Source organism: Lodderomyces elongisporus, chromosome 1 (genome assembly GCF_030384665.1).
Source record: "Lodderomyces elongisporus chromosome 1, complete sequence".
Taxonomy (NCBI): domain Eukaryota; kingdom Fungi; phylum Ascomycota; class Pichiomycetes; order Serinales; family Debaryomycetaceae; genus Lodderomyces; species Lodderomyces elongisporus.
Window position 1 is genome coordinate 220,868 of NC_083673.1, and position 20,001 is coordinate 240,868.

Below are 20,001 nucleotides of genomic sequence, written 5' to 3' on the forward strand. Positions count from 1 at the left end.
TAGATTATTTAGATTAATCCTATCAACTTTTTGTCTGTTTTTGATCTATAATCACTCTGAATGTGTTTTGATGCAGTGATCCATCTTCAACAGTATTCGCATACGTTCGTTTATTTTCAATCCATTCCGCAGGTTGTGTATTCTGTGCGCAATCTTGACAGTGTTCAACAAACGCCTTCGAGTTTGGGAACATTCGTTGACATGCTCGGCACCATCCAGGGTCATCTACTCCTGCTCTTCCTCCTGCAATACCAGCAGCAGCACCAGCACCAACACCACCAATACGACCAACACTGCTATTGCTACTACTATGAGCACCCCCATTTTGGCCTGCAGTTGATGTAAGCAATCCTTCATCAACATTACTGTTATCACTACTATTATTAATTATTGGTTGTTTGTCTTTGACATAATGAACCAAACGCAAATGCCTTTTCAAAACGTCTAATCTGTTGAAGGCTCCATAGTTTTTATGACAAGTTGGGTCATTTTTCCAATAGGGACAATGGTACTGAGGAGCTGCATGCGACTTTGCATGTCTGGTAAGGTCCGATTGTCTAGCAAACGACCATTCGCACTTGGGAAAAGTACATGCATAGGGTTTATGCTTTGTTGTTGCAGCTACAATTTGCGGGTCTGTTGTTGTTGTTGTTGCGACAGCGGTGGAGTTGGCAGAAGCAGGACTTTTGGTGCTAGCATCAGTATTGGTAGTGCTAACTGTAGTGGAGTTGAGTGTGGGAGTGGTAACAGCTTGGGGTGCATGGGATGCTTGGGTCCTAGCAGCTGCAGAAGCTGCAGAAGCAGCCATAGCTACTGCTTTTTCGATTTTCGCGGTGGAAGTGGGTGAGGCTGTAGCTCTGAATTTGGTGATCGAAGCTTCCATAGATGGTGGTGTTTTCGCTTTCGGTGAGGCTTGTTGAGTTGGTTTGTCTGCAATTTCATCTTTTTCTTTTGCTTCGTCCTTCACTTTATCAGAGCTGGTTTCCTCAGCAGCATTTGATGAAGTTGAGCCGTGGTTGTCACGAAAAGCAGGCTCATACGGAAGAAAAGTGGTGAATGGTTGATAATCACTACGGTAAACACTTTGCAAGCTAGCAAGTGGAGGAAGTTTTCGAGCTGTCGATGTTGATGTCGGGGTGGAAGCGGAAGCGGAAGTATTCGATGATGATGATGTTGTTGTTGTTGCTGCAGTTGCTGCTGCTGCTGCTACTGCCGATGATGAAACCGATGTGGATGCCTTTCTTTTTGGTTTTTCAATACCACCAGACCCATCTGTTTCTTTTCTACCACCGGGCATATTTTAATTTGTATTTTTTTTGTAGTTTAACGGGCGATGGGGTGAGGGGTAAAGGCGAAGGGGGAGGAGATTAACTTTAACGGTTGCAAATGGGCTTGGTATAGATCCTTAGTGTTTGAAACCTTTTTGAGCCGCTTACTTTGAGGATTAAGACTTGTGGAAAACTGGAGCAGCAGCAGTTTTTTTTTTTCATTTATATTTTCATTCATATTCATATTCTCGTTCTCGTTCTTATCCTCATTTTCTTTATGTTCTTTACCTTAACAATATTGATACTTTATAGAGATTAGCACATGTAAAAGCTAATTCCTGCATATAGTGCTTTACAATAGATATACTGTCACCTTATATTTGTAAGTGTCGTTTATTCTCAGACACTTCTGCGACATTGCTACATAACAAATTAACACGCTACCATTTACTTATATTAATAAGGAATATTCATTGTAGCTTGTTTTTGTTTTTGTTTTGTTTTTTGCTTCTATGACTTTTTGGTTTTCGTTGTCTTAGAAGGCTTGAAGTGAATAATAAGAGCAATCAAAGCAATTAACAGGTAGATGCATACCATCACCATTACCACCACCATTACCACCACCACCACTACCACGGTCATACGTATCTTATTTCCAGTACTTTCAATAATTCATCATCTCTACTTTACCTTGACTAGATTTCTAACCTTCTTTGTTTGACATTAGCTCTATATTTTGAAAAACTTGGGTTTGTGGAACGGAATTTTCATTTACTAGTTTTGGACTTTCCTCCGTGTAAGTTTTTGTCACCGTCTTAGTAATATTTTACTTTATTCTTTGCTCCCCTTGCCTCACCGCTTCAACGTTAACACACATTATCAACAAAGAGACACCATCACTTTATTACTTTTAGTAGCTTCTCTTTAAATTACTAATACATTATATATATATATCTATATATTATATCTATAAAAATATATACATATATATAGGTGGAGAAGTGAGGGCTCAAAAAACAAGGTTTTAGCTAGCTGTTTCTAAGTCTCCAATTACGAAGCGCCTACTAAATGTTTGTTACTAAGTCTTTAAGCTCCTGCACAGTGCTCACCCCCGCTATCGTACGGTCTTTCCGCCCCCATATAAATACACCCCTGATTTCAACTTTTAATCAATTGAGATTAAAAACAACTTCAACATCATCATCATCAACAACAACAGCTACAACAACATCATCATCGAAAATGTCCGGTGTATGTATACAAGCATGATTCACTACCCTTTTCTTTTCTTCTACCCGCCCTCAATTATCCAATTATCTAATTATCCTATTTTTCTTTTATTCTTTTTTTTCTTAGTGATTATTTTTCTTTATCACTATTTTCAATTAACTTGATACTAACCTATAAATTTGTTTCTCTTGATAGAAAATTGATATCTTGAACTTCAGTGACAAAGACGGTGCTTATAGAAGAAAACCATCAAGTTTTAGGGATTTTATTAGTGCCGAGCCAGGTGCACGTTTTCCTCCAGAGGCTGGCAGATACCACTTATACGTTTCGTATGCTTGTCCATGGGCTCACCGTACTTTGATCACTCGTCACCTTAAAGGATTGACCTCCATCATTGGATTATCAGTTGTCCATTGGCACATGGATGACAAAGGATGGAGATTCCCCACCGAGGAAGAGTTGAAATCATTGCACTCAAAAGATGACGTTTCGTTGGGCACTCCAGATCACTTGTATGGATTTTCTAGAATTAGAGAATTGTACTTTAAAGCAGACCCTGATTATAGTGGAAGGTTCACTGTTCCTGTCTTGTGGGATAAAAAAGAGCAAACCATTGTCAATAATGAATCATCCGAAATCATTAGAATGTTAAACACTGAGTTTAACAGTATTTTACCAAGTGAGTACGCAGAGTTGAATTTGGTACCTAAGGATTTGGAGAAACAAATTGATGAAATTAATGGTTGGGTATACGACAACATTAACAATGGTGTGTACAAGACTGGGTTCGCTTCAAAGCAAGAAGTCTACGACAAGGAATGTAAAAATGTCTTTAAACATTTGGACAAGGTTGAAGAACTATTAAAGCAAAACCACGAGAAGGATAAGAAGAATGAGTTTTTATTGGGAAATACCTTGACTGAGGCTGATATCAGGTTATTCACCACCATCATCAGGTTTGATCCAGTTTACGTGCAACATTTCAAATGCAACATTGGTATGATTAGATCACACTATCCCTACCTCCACAATTGGTTGAGATTGTTGTATTGGCACATTCCGGGTTTCCAAGAGACTACTGATTTTGGCCATATTAAGAAGCACTACACAAAATCACATACTAAGATCAATCCATACGGAATCACACCTTTGGGACCAGTTCCTAACATTTTGCCATTAGATGCATGATGTGTATTCCTTTTGGAAAAAAAAACTTATACATGTGTATAAATATATTCTTATTTTCAAATGACTATTTTGCGTAAAGTATTATCACAGTTTAATTAAGAATAAAAGTTGAACAAATCCTCTAATTTTTTTTTTTTCTTTGGTTGAAAATTGTATACATTTCCAGAATCCGCAACATACCTATTTTTCTATTCTTCGTCTTTCCATCTTCCACCTCCCCTGTCAATTAAGTCTCTTTCTGTTGTTTCTATTACTATCATCAATATCTTTCTTTTTCCTTTTCTTTTTCCTTTTCTCTTTCTCTTTTTTTTTTGTGGTATGTGTTTCCAGCTGATTTTGGTATATCACTCGATTTCAATTCAAAACATGCACTTCGTACTTTTTCCTCAATTACGGTGTTACCTAACCTTTTCATGAACCACAAAAAAATTACAAAGAAAAACAAGCTATTACCAGATTAAACAACAACTACAAAAATTTCCAATAATGAGGTTCCTACAACGACTAGTGAAAATATCTTGGTTAGTGCTATTCCAAAAAAACTATTGTACATCACTACAAAAGATAACTTAATCAACTTTAGTGTATCTCAAGTATGGCTTGACTTTTCTAAAGTCGCCAAATTTTGCTTTTGCATCTTCATCACTAACAGTTGGTGGAATGATAACCTCTTTTCCAACAGTCCAATCAACTGGAGTGGCAACACCCTTCTTATCACTGGTTTGCAAGGCATCAATTACTCTCAACACTTCCTGGGTGTTTCTACCGGTACTGGCTGGGTAGGTCATAATCAATCTAACCTTCTTGCTTGGGTCAATGATGTAAACCGATCTGATTGTAGCAATCATCTTATTTTCACCTCCAAGGTTCTTGAAATCTTCTTCAGTGACCATATCGTATTTGTAAGCAACTTCTTTCTTACCATCGGCAATGATTGGGAAGGAAAATTCTTTACCATTGGTCTCAACTTCAACAATATCCTTGATCCATCCATTGTGAGAGTCAACACCTTCTGTAGACAATCCAATGAGCTTGACACCACGTTTATCAAACTCCGGTTTAAGGTTGGAGAAAGCTCCAAGTTCGGTAGTACAGACAGGAGTATAGTCTGCTGGGTGGGAGAACAAAATTGTCCAATTGTCACCAATATACTTATGGAAGTCAATTGGCCCTTGTGTAGTTTCGACTTGGAAGTTTGGTGCAGTCGAGCCAATACGAACACGAGGTTGTTCCTCTTGAGAAAAGGAAACGAATCTAAATTGCTGCAATGGTCTTGATCTAGAGACAATCGACCTTGGAGCAGAGACAATTGATCTTCTCAAAATAGTTCTAGAAAGCATCTTGACTCAATTGGTTGGATAACGTATCTTAAATTATTGGAAAACTCAATTTTCGATAAAGAATAGTTAGAGAATTACAGAACAAACCAAAAAACAAAAAATAGAAAAAAAGAAAAAAACAACAGAAATTCGGGGACGTGGGAGACTGGAAAATTCGCAATCTTGGTTTTAATCCCTTCTGCTAAATCCCACTTCCTCCCTCGCCCCGCACTCAAATATACATATACAAAAATTGCTTTATAAAAAATTTGCTCCGAAAAGAAAAAGTAATTGAGTATTTTCACGTGATGTGATATTTGAAAGTACAATCTTAATAATATTAATACATTTGCTATCACAAAATCTATATACACAAGCATACTCTATACAAACTATCATAGTGAATTAAGACAAATTCAACAATTACTGATCTGGCAACATGTTCAAGTCAAACCAGCCTAGAAAATCATCATCTTGATTATCCATCCATCCATTTGATTGCTGTTGGAAAAAGCTATCAATTTGAGAGACAAAAGATCCAGCCATGGGTATATCCATTGGCTGCTGTTGTAACTGTGGGTGCTGCTGCTGCAGCAGCTGCTGCTGCTGTTGTTGTTGTTGTTGTTGTTGTTGTTGTTGTTGTTGTTGTTGCTGTTGTAATTGCAAATGCTGTTGCAGTTGCAGATGCTGTTGTTGAGGATGCAGCCGCTGGTTCATAAACATAGCATTTGATGCATCTTCATCAATTGTAGGTAGATACTGTTGTGGAGGCGACTGTGCACCATATGGAAACAGCGGCAGTTGCAGAAACAGTTGCGATTGTGAGGGTAATTGTGGTGGCATTTGCTCCAATTTAATGGGAGCTTGCGACAGGCCGTCGTCAAACAGTTGTTGAAGATCATCTTGTTGCACCAGTTGTTGATGAGGGTCTTGTTGATGAGGTTGTTGTGTAGATGCTTCAGGTGCTTCTCCATTGTTAGGCATGCCATCTCTAGTTGAGCCGGTAGCTTCTAACATTGCTAGCGGGATACCATTAATCTCCAAAGGTTTGTTCTCTGCTGCATTCAGTCGCGCTTGTGTCATTGCCTCGTCAGTAGGCACCAATGTAGTAACAGTAGTACCATTTGGTGTCGTAGTGGTGATCGTCCTAAAGTCGTCCTTTGTAATTTGATTGTAAAATGGCAATGGAATTAGCCGTTTATCATTAACTTCAATGGGTTTTTTCATCTTACCCTTATCTAATTGAGTTCTTCTTCTTGCTTCATGAACACACCACACTAGGTCATAGAATAAAGACGCAGTCAAGTGTGATCTCATTCGAGTGATGATACTCGACCCAGCCTCAAACTCATTCATGAAAATGTCTGGGTATGTGAATAGCACAATATTAAGATTTTCCAATACTTTTGCTGTTCTAGATATATCATTTTGTAAATCCTTCCATGAACTAAGCGTGTTTCTAAACAACCTATGCACGGTAACAATAGATTGTCTAGCACTATCAACATATTTGTCAATTAAATATTTTGACAAATGAAGTTTGAATAAAAGAAATACCGAGTATGTCACAGCTTGTCTGATGTATATTGGCATCTCAATCAAGGAGATATCTTGACTCATTTGCGACACAATAGTAACAATTCTCGTTGCAGATAAGTAAGATGAACTCACATATTTAACTTGATCCTCAATTGGCGTACCGGGCAAAAAGGCAAAACAACAAATCATCAACTTGAGATATAAATAATAAACTTCAATGGGAGAGCCCGAGTCAAATTGTAATTTAAATCTCAATCTCTCTAATTCCTTATCCAAAATACTCAACGATGCAGCCCTATTCAGCGGCTCTAACAATCCATCTGGACGCGTAACACTAATACCCATAACATTGACCAATTTGCATTGGAAAATTGACAAAGAAATCAAGCAACGGAACTCTTTGGGAAGTGATTGGTCAATTCTTGCATTTTCCAACAAGTAATCAGTGGTATTGATAGAGGGAGGTAAACCTAATAATGAGGACCAAAATTGCTCACAAAAGAACAATGCCAACCACGATCGTGTTCTCCATCTTTCAGCATCGGGACCAAGGCTTACTTGGTTGCGACTAAACTCCTGGATAAACTCACCACCACGGTGCAATCCTAATTGTAAGGAAAGGTTCTTAGCTAACCCAACAAATCTATAAGAGCAATCGTCAAGAACTTTTTCATTCGGTAAGGGCCATATACTAAGAATAATCAAGGCCTGAATGACGTGAGTTGACCGTGGAGTTCTGATCCAACATGTCTCTATCGCCAATTGCTTGATTAGTGACGCAAGTGACATGTACAATGTGGGTTCTGGTTCACTCAAACTAGCAGTAAGAATAACGCTCCAGAATAACAAGTTGGACTTGTGGTACAATTCTGTAGCTGATCTGGAAATGATAATAGGCAAGAAATTCAAATGCTTCTTCATAAATCTATCATGCAATTCATTGGCTTTCGCAAGAGGTAAGTTGACATCGCCAAGAATAAACTCGGAGATAGGCTGATAATTCTCGTCTTTCATATCTGGTGTGTTGGTCGCCGAGGGTGAGTTGTCAGAATTGTCATTCATTAAAGTGGTAGTATGTTGGATATTTGTAATTGATGGGATAGGCGATACTTGAGCACTAGCACCATGGTTCTGATATAATGAAGGCGAGACCATGGGGCTTGCTTTGTGTTGCGATACTACAGGGTATGAATTGCTCCTGCTTGGTTGTGGGTGATGACGTGGATGCACTTGTGCTAATGGTGATTGTGATTGCATTACTCCTGTTGTCACTGATGGTGGCACTACTTGAAGAGGAGATTGCAGTGCAAGCAGAGGGGAAGGTTGTTGCAGCAGTACCAGTTGTTGCTGTTGCTGTTGCTGTTGTTGGTAAAAGTTCAAATTATGCTGATTTAGCGCCTGCGTTAACAAGCTCTCATTTTTAGTCAACATCTCAATCTTGGCTTTCAATTCATCGACGTCCAGCTTTAGCGATTGGATCTGAGAGCCCTTCTTAGGTCTAAATTGTGGGTCGATTTCACATTTCAATCCCATTCGATCACATCTTTGACATGGTTGTGGGTAGTTGTCTGAAGCGTTGCACTTGATTTTATGTTGTCGACAAAATGTGCACGATGTAACCGGTCTATGTCCCGTTTGTTTTGCTGGTTTTGGTGTAGATCCCGAGGCTGAAAGTGCAGGAGATTGTGGCGGGTTTTGGGCTACTGGCGATGTAGTGCTTGTTTTGCGTTGTTTCTTCAATTCTGATGATGATGAGATATTGCCACCACTATTGTTGTTGTTGTTCTTCTGATTATTGTTATTGTTATTACTTGTGCTTGTGCTAGCAGCCGACCTTGCTCGTTTCCTCACAACAGGTCTTTCTGTAGGTGTAGATGCTCCCGAGGATGGGGCAATAGAGACCATTGGAGATGGTGTCAGGCTCTGTGGCATCATTGGGGATGGTTTGGGAAGGATTTTCACCTTTGCTTTCTCACCGTACTTCATTGATATTAAAAAAGTGTCGTCAAGAATATCTGAGATATATCTGAAATATATACGTGTATGTATGTGGGAGGGGGGATCTATTGGGAAATAATAGAATGCCAGTCTTTGACAATGCAGAGCTAAGACGCGGTGTATATAGGTGTTGGATTAGTCTGCTGATTAAAACAGAGTGGAAATGTTGTACTTGTGAGTTTGGAGGTTTCTCACGTCGGTGCCTATATCACACGTGAATTTTCAACTTTTAAAGTAATCAAAGTATGGATCAGAAATATCTGTGGCTTTTGTTCAATTGAGCAAAAAAAGAAAAAAAAAAAAATAGAATTTTAGATCCAACAAACTTGTTGATATTCAAAATGTTGAAAGCCAAAAATATATATATAAAAAAAGAAAAAGAAAAAGAAAAAGAAAAAGAAACAGAAACAGAAACAGAAACAGGCCAAAAAAAGAGTAACAACAAGAACCACTCAATTCTATTCGTGAAAATTTGGTGAGATTTTGGTGGAAATTGAAATTTTCTTGCTGGTTTTTGGTTTTTGGTTTGAAGAGTTTTTAGACTTTTGTAGGACTTTGTCACTCTCTAGTAGTGCTCCCAGCATTATAGACGTTTTCCTGTTTTTAGATAGTAGGTCCCACTCTTTATTATTGATGTATGGCTGCATATTAAAAAGTAGTGCGCGTTGGCTATATTTACTGATGGAATAGATAAAATTTTTTCCATCAACATTACACAAAACAATTTTTTTTTCTTCAAACAAAAAAATTAAAAAAATAAAAAAATAAAAAAAAGAAACAGAAACAGAAAAACAAGTGCCAACAGTCACAGTCATAAAGAGAATTTTAGTACAATAAAGTGTGATACAAACAGAGACACAGCCAGACGAATAAGCATATATATATATATATATATATATACCTCCCCTTCCTGTAACGGGGAACAAGCCTTGGAAAAGTATACTCACATAACTTTTCTATAAGCCTTATTCAAGTACTATGATGAAACAGAAAAGACGTTTGTGTAAACAGTCACAACTTAACAATTTATATATGATGGAAACGGCGAGAGGAAGATGACTACAAGTATCCCATATTATTCCCTTACCATATCCCTCGATTATTATACTTTCAATCTTTTAAAACAACCATTGTATGAAAAAATAATTATCTTGGTGATCACACCCAGGGCCCACGCGGAACACATTTCAATTGGAAACTTTTTTCTTTTTTTTTGCCTTTTTTTATTTTTATTGTTTAATTCCCTCTTGTTTCCATTCTTCTTTCTGTTTGCACTTTCCAACTTCTTGTAAAAAGTTTTCACAAAGAGTTGCAGTGACCTAATCTGTTCATTCTGTATACTTTTTATTACAGTCTCTTTCTCTCTTTTTCTTCTTTTTACTTTTTCATTTAATGACGGAAGGATAGAGGCCAAGAAATGTTAACTTTTTTTTTTGTTGCTCATAACTAGAAAATTAAATCTTTACTTCGTTTCCTGCTCCAGCAAACCATATCACTAGCCAAAACTCATGTTCTTTGAGTTTGTTGTATTTTCATGATATTGTTATCTATTGTCCTTTTAATTTTTCGTTTTCTCCTTTTTTATTGATCATGAAAGAATAAATTTAAAAAAAAAACAACAAAGTAAGCGGCATATTGTATAATACGGCATTTGAATGACTTTACAATTGGCGAAAAGAAAACATTTGAATAACTTAACAAAGAAGTCCAGTTCAGTATAGGTAATTTGTTGTGCACTTCGCTTATTGTTCATGCGTTGGAAAATTAAAGGCAATATAATAACAACAACAACAACTACAACATTTAATACTAAAGCAAAGAAAAATTGAAAAAATTGACGTAATTTATACCAATTGTAAAGAGCTCATTCATTCTGTACCACTTGATCTTTTAGATAAACCCAAAGACAACAACAACAACAAAGGAAAAAAAAATAATAATAAGTAAGAAAAAAGAAAAACAAAGTTGAAATAATATAATTTAATGTTCCGAACCGATTTTGAAATGAGGTAACTGAATCGAAGAAACAAAAAAACAAAACAGAACAGAACAAATGGCATTCTTCCACTTGTATAAGAACGGGTTATATTGAATTGTATGCATTTACTGAACCTAGTTTTTAATCTAATCTACAGAAAGCAACGGCGTTAAAAAAATTGCATTCTTATTTTTCTTTTTTATTTTCGCTCTACAATCTAATAAATTTTTTCATACCAGTGACAGCAATCCATAACACACAAGCAGTTAATAACCCGTGCAAAAAAAAAACAACAAACAAACAAACTCAGAACTTCTAGTATATTTACAAGCATTAGTTGCAACATTTGCTTCTTCTTTTTTTTTTTTTATTCTCTTCACTTTCATTTAAGTTTTGCTTATTCTCTACCAATTCTATTGGCATTTATGTGCCAACTTATTTAGAAGGATAGAAAAAAAAAACAGGGGGAAAAAGAAAAAGAGAAAGGAAAAGAGATTCGAGGAATCATACACATTCCTCACCAACCAAAGTACATAAGACGTGTTCTTTCAGTTTAACTTTGGAATTAAAAAAACGTATAAAAAGTTTTGACACTACACACAATCAGCAAAATAATAACAATAATAAAAAGCAAAAACAAAGCAAAATAAAACAAAACAAAACAAACAAATACAACAACAATGAAAGATTATGATAGTTCAATCACATTGCCACCCAACCTTTTCTAATCATCTTCAACCTTTGGATCGCCAATACCATCTTCGTAGATGGCAAAGACACATTCACTTTCAGGTAAGCAGGGACTATCGTAAATCTTACAAATTCTTGTTTCTGCTCTACCCTTTTTAAACGATAATCTAGTCGTAGATGAATGTGCGATGATGTTACCCCCAATTGGCTTCTTTGGGTCTGGATTATACATTCCTGACATTCCATCGACTTGTGCTACAACTTGGTTGGTAATCACCACGGCAATACCAAATTCATCGGCTAAACGTTGCAAAGTCCTCATGAATTTCGCCACCGAGGTTTGTCTTGCACTCAACTCACCCCTTCCGGCATAATCGGTTCTGTACAACGACATGATACTATCAACAATCAACAATGAAAATCTTGATTCCGCCATCATTTCAGCTGCCAAGTTCAACAAGTTCAACTGATGCTCGGCATTGTATGCTCTCGCATAAGCGACGTTATCCAAACAATCATTCGCATTTAAACCATACCGTTCAGCAATGGAGACCAACCTATTGGGTCTGAAAGTACCTTCAGTATCAATATAAAGACATTTACCCTCGCCACCACCCATATCTATAGGCAACTGACACGTGACTGACAATGTATGGCATAATTGAGACTTACCAGTTCTAAACTCACCAAACACCTCAGTGATTGATCCAGTTTCAATACCACCACCAAGCAAAGTGTCTAGTTGTTTCGATCCTGTCGTCAAACAGATCAACTCTGAACGACGCGAATGGAATTCAGACGCGGTTGTGAAACCTAACGGAACTAGTTTTGCAGCCTCAAGAGAAATTTTTTCTGCTTTGGCTTCACTGATACCTTTCACGGTCATCAAGTGTCTTCTTGGAGTATATGCAATACTTTCTATAGTATGGAACCCTTCTGATTTAAGTTTTTTGATATCTGAGGCAGTAACTCCATTTCCTTCAAGCTGTTCAATAAGTAATGGGCCATTAAGCTCTTCCTCCTCTTCTCCTGCTCCTCCATCTAGATGGATGTCAGCTTCCGTAGAGTTGATGTTTGTACCTTCTAATCTTTGCAGTTGCAACTCAACATCTGATTGTGTCATGGTTATTATGATAGTGATGGATTGAATATGTGTGTGTGTTTCTATGTAAAGTAATAAAAGTGAGTTATAAAGAAGACGCGATTCAAAGTGTAGGGAAGTTTACGCGTGCGCGTGGATTTGTATCAAATCTTCTTGATCTTCTTGATCTTTCATTTTCTACTCAGAGATATTTAGCAATCTTTTTTTATTTATTTTTTTTTTTGCCGTTGACTCTTGTTCTAGTTCTATATAAAAGATGAAAAAAACAAGAAAAAAAAACAGAGATGGAGAGGAGGTAGTGTTATCCGATCAAAAACAGGAGCTAAAGGGGTTGTTAAAACAAGCCGCTTGTTTTTTGGAAAAAAAATTAAGAAAGAAAGTCACGTGATTAAAAAATATAGTGAAGAAGTTGGAAGAAGTGTTTTACCTCATAGCCACAAGCCAAATGCCGATGGTCGCCGGACAAAAACAACCACACCACGAGCTTACAGAATTTAGGTCATTTGCTTCGCCAAAACACTTAAAAAAAAGGTTACCGTTACGTAAGCCAACTAGATCATTCATTCATTTATTTATTCATTTTTATCCCTCTCGTTTCGTTTTTCTGTTTTGCTTGTGTCAATACGACATTCTTCATTCTTTCGTTTAACTAGTCTAAATGTGGCCAAATCTCATATTAGAAAGTAAAGAGAAACACGGAATGGAACGAGGCAATTAATGGTTTTAAAGAAAAAAGAACTATAGAGTTTATCACAGTCAATTGGGAAGAAGGGGCAAAGGGTAAAACAAAAGGAAGATAAAACGGAATAAGTTCCGACTGCTTATTAAGATTAGTAAAGTTGTTGTTCCTTTTTCTTTTTTTTTCTTTTTTCTTTTTTTTTTTATTATTTTCTTCATCTTTACAATCCCCACGAGACCCTTTAGTTATGGTGATTTTGGTTTCAATAATTCAAAACTGTTTAGTTTGTTCTATTAGTAAGGAAACATGTTTTTAAACGATGATTTGGTAGCGTTTACATATCCTTATCGTTTAAGATGTCTTTGTAAAAACCCTGATTACAAAAGTACCTATGGTAGTGTCCATCTGGTTGCAGCAATTGACATATGTCTGATTACAAATGTTTCTTATCTCACTATTATTATATTTGTCTTATCATTTATCAAAGAGCAATTTTAAAGTAAGGGAAAGGAGAGGGAGGAGAAGGTGGTGGTGGTGGTGGTAGTGGCAGAGTTAATAAGATAAGATGGTGTAACAGTAGTCACCTCTCGTTTACATCGTTTATTTTTCTATAAAAAAAAAGAAAACAGCCACCTATTGTTGTTGTTGTCGTTTCTCAGTTAAATTCCCAAGCGACTACATACATTGCGTACATTTTATGTCACCAGTACACGACTATATTATGTATATTGTAATTTTATTTTTTTTATTTTTTTTATTTTTTTACTTTCCACCTGTCAATGATTTCGCGTTATGTTTTATGAATGTTGAATTTGTATACACAATTTCTTTTTATTTCTTTTTTTCTCTTTTTTACAATCTTCATAAGCGCAGACGCCTTATACGAAGACTTGAAACGCAACAAAAAGAGAGACTATCTACCAGACGGGATTTTTGTGAATATATATTTTAAGAAGCAATTTCCACAAACTCTCTTTTCTTTTTGGTTCAAATATTTTTTTTTAATATTTTTTTTTATATAATTCCACAACATTCTTCCCATCGCTTTTGGATCCTTTTAATTATAGCTCATTCAAGCAAGTGGAAACAACAAGTTCATTCTTCTCTACGTTATCACTATTATATCTTCTTAATCCTTTGCGAAATTCATAGTATATATATATATATATATATATATATACACCTCACTCGCATACTAAGTTACGTTATTTTACTGTTGAAAAGATGGGCTTGAGCAGCGTTTACGACAATTACTCGTCCTTCCACAATGGCACAACATTTGCCTCAGCATTTGACAATTTCAACAATGTCCCAAATTTAAACATTATTGAAAAGCTTTGGGGTTCATACTACTACTATATGGGCAATGACTTATTTGCTACTGGTCTCTTGTTCTTCTTGACCCATGAGCTTTTCTATTTTGGCCGTTGTTTGCCATGGATGATTATTGATAGAATCCCATATTTCCGCAAATACAAGATCCAAGATGAAAAATTACCCAGTGACAAGGAACAATGGGAATGCTTGAAAAGTGTGTTAACCTCACACTTTCTTGTTGAAGCGTTCCCCATCTGGTTCTTCCATCCATTGTGTCAAAAAATTGGTATCACTTACCAAGTTCCATTCCCAAAATTAACAACTATGCTTTTCCAATGGGCTTTATTCTTTGTCTTGGAAGATGCTTGGCACTATTGGTTGCACAGAGGATTACACTATGGTGTATTCTACAAGTATATTCACAAACAACACCACAGGTATGCTGCACCATTTGGATTGACTGCTGAGTATGCACACCCAGTTGAAGTTGCTCTTTTGGGCATGGGAACTGTTGGTATCCCCATTGTTTACTGTATAATCACACAAAACTTGCATCTTTTCACCGTGTCCATTTGGATCATCTTGAGATTGTTCCAAGCAGTCGACTCACACTCGGGATACGAATTCCCATGGTCATTACACCACTTTTTGCCATTTTGGGCTGGTGCTGACCACCATGATGAACACCACCATTACTTTATTGGATCATACGCATCAAGTTTCAGATGGTGGGATTACGTTTTGGGAACCGAGGCTGGACCAAAAGGTAAAGCTCAAAGAGAAAAGAAAACTCAATTAAAGGCAAAAAAAGAATTATAAGTAAGGATATTGTTGCAACGAGATTAAGCGAGAAGTTCGAGAAGTAAAGGGAGAGATGAGGGCAGCGGGTTCAACAAAGAGTAAGGCAGAAGAAAGTCTTTTCTGCCTTATAAAGAACTCATGACTAAAAGTTGACAATGAAAGAAAGGTTTCTTTTTTCTTTTTTTTTTTTACCCATCTTTTATTGGAAGTAGCATTTTGTATTTATAGACTAGTAAACAGAAACATGTCTTTATTGTGTTGAAAAATACGATTGGAGAGCAGTTGCCATACAATAACATTTGCACGTATTCAAAGCTTTTGTATCTAATCTTGACTCGGTAAAGCAATCAATGATGATGGGAAAGTCTAATAAGAATTACCACTTTATTTTATTTTATTTTATTTTACTGTATTCTATTGTATTCTATTCTATTTTATTAAAACACTGGCCCTTGGACACTATATAACGACTCTTTGTTCTCCTGATCTACTCCCCTCACTTATTTGAAGCCCAATTTGCATACTCCAGTCTCATCTTTGTAACATCAATAAATGGCACTCTACTCAGCAAGTTTTCAAATTCATTCACACCAATTATCTCGCCTAATTGCACGCTATCCTTCATCTCAATAGGTTTGAGAAACCTCAGCTCTTCTCGCACAACTTCATCATCAATGGTCAAATGTTTTGGATTCTCTATGGAGACAATTGACGCAATTAGTATAAATATGAAAGCCACTACTGCCTCTAGCGAAATGTCAAGTGGCAATGTATAGTTCTTATGTAGCGAAGTCGAAAGTTTGTGAAATTCATGAGAAGAGTAACCTGAGTGAAGAAGAAGAAGACACCCGATAAGATAAAGAAGATTCTTATTTGATGATCCCATTAGTTGCTTAATGATTATATGATTGTTCTGGGTGTGTGTGGGTGTTTTTTTTTTCTTTGAAATCTAATGTTTTATGGTTCTGTAATACTTGGATGTACATAAATAGAGGTCAAATTGAGGCGTGGAGGTTGTCTTTTTTTTTCCTTTCACACTTATACATACTCATACACACACTTACACACACACACACGGACTCGCGAAATCTTTTCGTCTACTTCTTTTGGTTTTATTTTTTATTTATTTTATTTATTCATATTTTATTTTTAATTTAATTTAATTTTTAATTATATCTTTTGTTGAAAGTTTGTTGATGTATTTTAATATTGATGAGTCGGTAGTTTAGACAACAGATTGATATCAAACCGTTTCAAGGGTCGAAATACAAAACAAGGTTATTCTAGAGAAGTGGTTTAATTATTTATATCGACAACCTACTTATCCAACAAGTAGTTTTCTCTCTCCTTTTTTTTTTTTACCATTATTATTATCATTGTTATTTTTCGATTTTCTATCAATCCTAAGCTTTGTTAAAGCTACCCCAAAATAAAAAAGGCGGCTTCAAATTACGAAAAATTTCCAGTGAGCGAAAATAAAACACTCGAAACACCAAAAAAAGATTAAAAAAGAGCAAAGATAAGATTATTCAAAAAATAAAAAAAATAAACAAACAAAAAAACCCAAAATAAATAAAAAGAAAAATCAAGTAAATCAGAAAAACACAGGACGGATAGATTTAATACAATTGAACAACTTTTCATATCTAATAGCTCATTTGCATCATTGGACATCTGAAGAATTCCAAAAATATGTCCTCCAACTCACCACCTCCTTCTCCTGTCGCAAGTGACTCTAAAATAGACGAAAAAGAGATTGTGAAAACAACAACAAAAGAAGGTCCAAATGGTACGAGCACTGGCACAAGCACTGGTACAAGCACTGGCACAAGCACTGGCACAAGCACTGGCACAAGCACTGGCACAAGCACTGGCACAAGCACTGGCACTAGCAACAACACCAGCAATAACGCGTCAGACACAACTCCTAATACAACCACTCCACCATCATTGTACTTGCCCAAAACCATCACTTCACTAGATTGCAAGATCCTCCAGTACGAATATGGGATATATAAACTCGACCATTTCATTGCGAGCTTGAAAAATATTCAACAAGCTACTACAGCAACATCGTACGATTTGCCATTGCTACACTATATTGTTCTTTTAGCGGCAAATACATTTGCTATAAATGAAAGAGCCTTTGACCCTAAATTATACCTGTTGTCTAACTACAAGCCTACTTCATTAGGTGCAATTTCAATTACAGCAGCAACATCACATATCCCCTATGATATACCGGATTTATCTGTTTTGGCATTAGACAAAATACCTTCGGTGAAGGATGCTCGCATTTGCCTTAAACAATTGGAATCATTGAGCAATGTGTGTTTGCAAGGGTATCAAAAGAAACTTGTTGCAGCCAAAGCGGAAAAGTTGAAAATGACCAAGAATGTTTCTGATTTTCTGGATACTTATTATGGGCAAATAGGCGAAATATTATCTCGTAATATATTCACAGCAAAGGATATTGATTTGCAAATCAATGGATTGGATTTTAAGTTAACAGAGGACAAGGAGCTATTGGATAATCAAAACTATCAAGAAGCTTCCTTGATAGACATGGATATCAAAGAGTTGTTCACCATAGTTGATAGTTGCGAGCAGCTGTTGAAACATATCAAACATACAATCTCCACCTTGAAGAAAGCAAACATGGTAGATGCCTATGCAATCCACAAAATTTTTCTCATAACGCAACGACTAAATGAAATATACACAATTATTCGAAGATTTGGCAGGAAAATATATTTGTCAAACCATCAACATTTAATTGATGCTAGATTCTTGCATCATCATGGCAATTCCAACTATTTCAAATCGCAAATCTTGAAAAACATGACCGAGTTTTTTAATTCCATGAAGAAAAACGGCACATTAATAGCTAATATCACTCGACTTATTAGACAGGATGCAAAATTTGAAGTTAATGCAAAAGTTGCTGCGAATCATATGAATTTTGCAACACAAGGTTTAACAATCTGTGAAAGGACATTGCAAGTACTAAGAGAGTTTGGTGTCAGTTGGATTGTGGCCGAACTCAAGTTTAGAAGAATATACAATTTACCCAAACAGACGCTATACTCCATCTATCAATCAATCCCAGAATTCAAGGAGCCACCAAAACAAACACAACAAGCACAGCAAGCACAGCAAGCAAAGCAAGCACAACAAGCACAGCTGCAATCGCAACTGCAATCACAAAATCATACAAAGAATAACTCAATTGAGCACAAATTGAAAAAGCTAGATTTCAATGATATAGGAAGAAGATCACGATCTTCATCAGTTTCGAGCAACACGAGCAACAATAGCAATAACTCGTCTGCCTCGCTCATGAATAGAACTGCTGGTACTTCCTCCCCTAATAAATTAAATGCTTTAACTTCGACTGCCGCCGCTTCCAGCAATTCAAATACTCCTGAAAGAAGATCGTCCATCTCTTCGCCTCGTCCTAGACCCAATTCAATGTTAATCCAGGGAAATAGGGTAACGAATGGTTCTTTATCGAGATCGAATAGTGTATCAAGCAATGAAGGTGCAGGTTCTATTGTTGGATCTATCACAGGTGCATCACCTCTGGGGAGAAGACGGTCAAACTCGAATCCTATCAAATCAGATGCTACATCTGGAGCAGCAGCTGCATTAAACTATAGCAGAAATGGCAAGGGTACTCCAATTAAATCTCCCTTACGCAATCAGCATACCAGCGGCGACTCCACTAATGACACTGGCGATCAAGAATCACTTGCAGTTCCACAACCTCGAGGACATAGTAGAATAACAAAAAAATTACTTGCAGTTGAAGAAGAGGAGGATGGAAAAATTGTACATGATGTAACACCTCCAAACTCTAAACTATCTGCAGCACAAAGATTTCAACAGCACGTGAGAAATGCAGCAAAGGAAGGTACATTGGTGACACATCAACGTGAGACTTTGACAACGGTAACGTTTGATCCCAATAATGCTTCCGATTTGCATATTCGTCGATATCATGACGCGCCAAAGGTTGAAGAAAATTTGGTTCCGTCTGCCGCAACAGCACCTGCAACAACTGCAACACCTGCAAGACCTGTAACACCTGTAACACCTTCAGCACCTTCAGCACCACTGCAGCTACCATCGCTGGAAGCACAAATTAGCATTGTTCAACAGCACCTACAGGCTGTTCCCCAAAGGAGAACAAGAGATCAAGTAACAAGGCAGAATACAAAGAGGAATTCACACATCCCAGATATACCGCCAATTACACAACCTCCACCAGTATCTGCATCAACGCTTGCTATCGCCGATAATGAATCAAACTCCACTACAACAACAACAGCAACAACTAATTCATCAATTTCGTCATCGACAATCAACACTGAACAACATGTCCATCAACAAGCTGATCTGGAGCAAGAGCAAGGCAGACAGAAGAGTACGACTCCAGATGTTCAAGATGATACGCGTAGAGCAACAGGGAACAACTTAGAAGGCAATGAAAATGGAGTTGGTAACGGTGGCGATGAAGAAGAAGAGACCACCACAGTCATTTTCAAAAAAGTTCGGTTTATTGGTGTTCCTGAATATACTGAAGCTGAAGATGCGCCAACGAAATATAGCCATGCCCTTTTACGAAATTTTGCATATTTTAGAAACCCACATCGCTCGTCTACTGCTAAAGCACAGAAATTTACCAAGAGTGATCAGTTCTTGCAAGAGGAGAGTTTGTCATTTAGGGCCAATCAACAGATTAACGGCGATAATGCGGAAGATGTTGTAGTACCGCAACCACCACCTGGAGCAGGTTTAGCGTCTAAAATTGCGCCAAAACCTAAAGGTGGATTAGCAAGCAAATTCAAGAGTAAATTGTTGTAAACATTTCATGGGACAATGGGAAATCT

General features: G+C 36.9%; 8 protein-coding genes across 8 annotated transcripts; 3 read left to right on the forward strand and 5 right to left on the reverse strand. All coding sequences in view use genetic code 12, as the record gives it.

Annotated features, from left to right (window-relative positions):
- Positions 1-22: 22 nt before the first annotated feature.
- On the reverse strand, positions 23-1,297 carry PVL30_000068 (uncharacterized protein; the record flags this gene model as incomplete). Its single annotated transcript, XM_001527500.2, has 1 exon — positions 23-1,297. The coding sequence occupies one exon, from the start codon at positions 1,295-1,297 to the stop codon at positions 23-25; it is 1,275 nt and encodes a 424-aa protein (XP_001527550.2).
- A 1,213-nt stretch (positions 1,298-2,510) lies between these two features.
- Positions 2,511-3,686, forward strand: ECM4 (S-glutathionyl-(chloro)hydroquinone reductase; the record flags this gene model as incomplete). Its single annotated transcript, XM_001527501.2, has 2 exons — positions 2,511-2,519; positions 2,694-3,686. 2 exons carry the CDS (start codon positions 2,511-2,513, stop codon positions 3,684-3,686), a joined length of 1,002 nt encoding a protein of 333 aa, XP_001527551.2.
- Positions 3,687-4,255: 569 nt separating this feature from the next.
- On the reverse strand, positions 4,256-5,026 carry PRX1_1 (peroxiredoxin 1; the record flags this gene model as incomplete). Its single annotated transcript, XM_001527502.1, has 1 exon — positions 4,256-5,026. One exon carries the CDS (start codon positions 5,024-5,026, stop codon positions 4,256-4,258), a length of 771 nt encoding a protein of 256 aa, XP_001527552.1.
- Positions 5,027-5,428: 402 nt separating this feature from the next.
- Positions 5,429-8,530, reverse strand: SEF1 (suppressor protein sef1; the record flags this gene model as incomplete). The annotated part of the gene is made up of 1 exon (XM_001527503.2): positions 5,429-8,530. One exon carries the CDS (start codon positions 8,528-8,530, stop codon positions 5,429-5,431), a length of 3,102 nt encoding a protein of 1,033 aa, XP_001527553.2.
- Positions 8,531-11,244: 2,714 nt separating this feature from the next.
- Positions 11,245-12,333, reverse strand: RHP51 (RecA recombinase Rhp51; the record flags this gene model as incomplete). The annotated part of the gene is made up of 1 exon (XM_001527504.2): positions 11,245-12,333. The coding sequence occupies one exon, from the start codon at positions 12,331-12,333 to the stop codon at positions 11,245-11,247; it is 1,089 nt and encodes a 362-aa protein (XP_001527554.2).
- A 1,882-nt stretch (positions 12,334-14,215) lies between these two features.
- Positions 14,216-15,127, forward strand: ERG25_1 (C-4 sterol methyl oxidase; the record flags this gene model as incomplete). Its single annotated transcript, XM_001527505.2, has 1 exon — positions 14,216-15,127. One exon carries the CDS (start codon positions 14,216-14,218, stop codon positions 15,125-15,127), a length of 912 nt encoding a protein of 303 aa, XP_001527555.2.
- A 478-nt stretch (positions 15,128-15,605) lies between these two features.
- On the reverse strand, positions 15,606-15,995 carry PVL30_000074 (uncharacterized protein; the record flags this gene model as incomplete). Its single annotated transcript, XM_001527506.1, has 1 exon — positions 15,606-15,995. The coding sequence occupies one exon, from the start codon at positions 15,993-15,995 to the stop codon at positions 15,606-15,608; it is 390 nt and encodes a 129-aa protein (XP_001527556.2).
- An 806-nt stretch (positions 15,996-16,801) lies between these two features.
- PVL30_000075 (uncharacterized protein) lies at positions 16,802-19,975 on the forward strand (the record flags this gene model as incomplete). Its single annotated transcript, XM_001527507.2, has 1 exon — positions 16,802-19,975. The coding sequence occupies one exon, from the start codon at positions 16,802-16,804 to the stop codon at positions 19,973-19,975; it is 3,174 nt and encodes a 1,057-aa protein (XP_001527557.2).
- Positions 19,976-20,001: the final 26 nt, after the last annotated feature.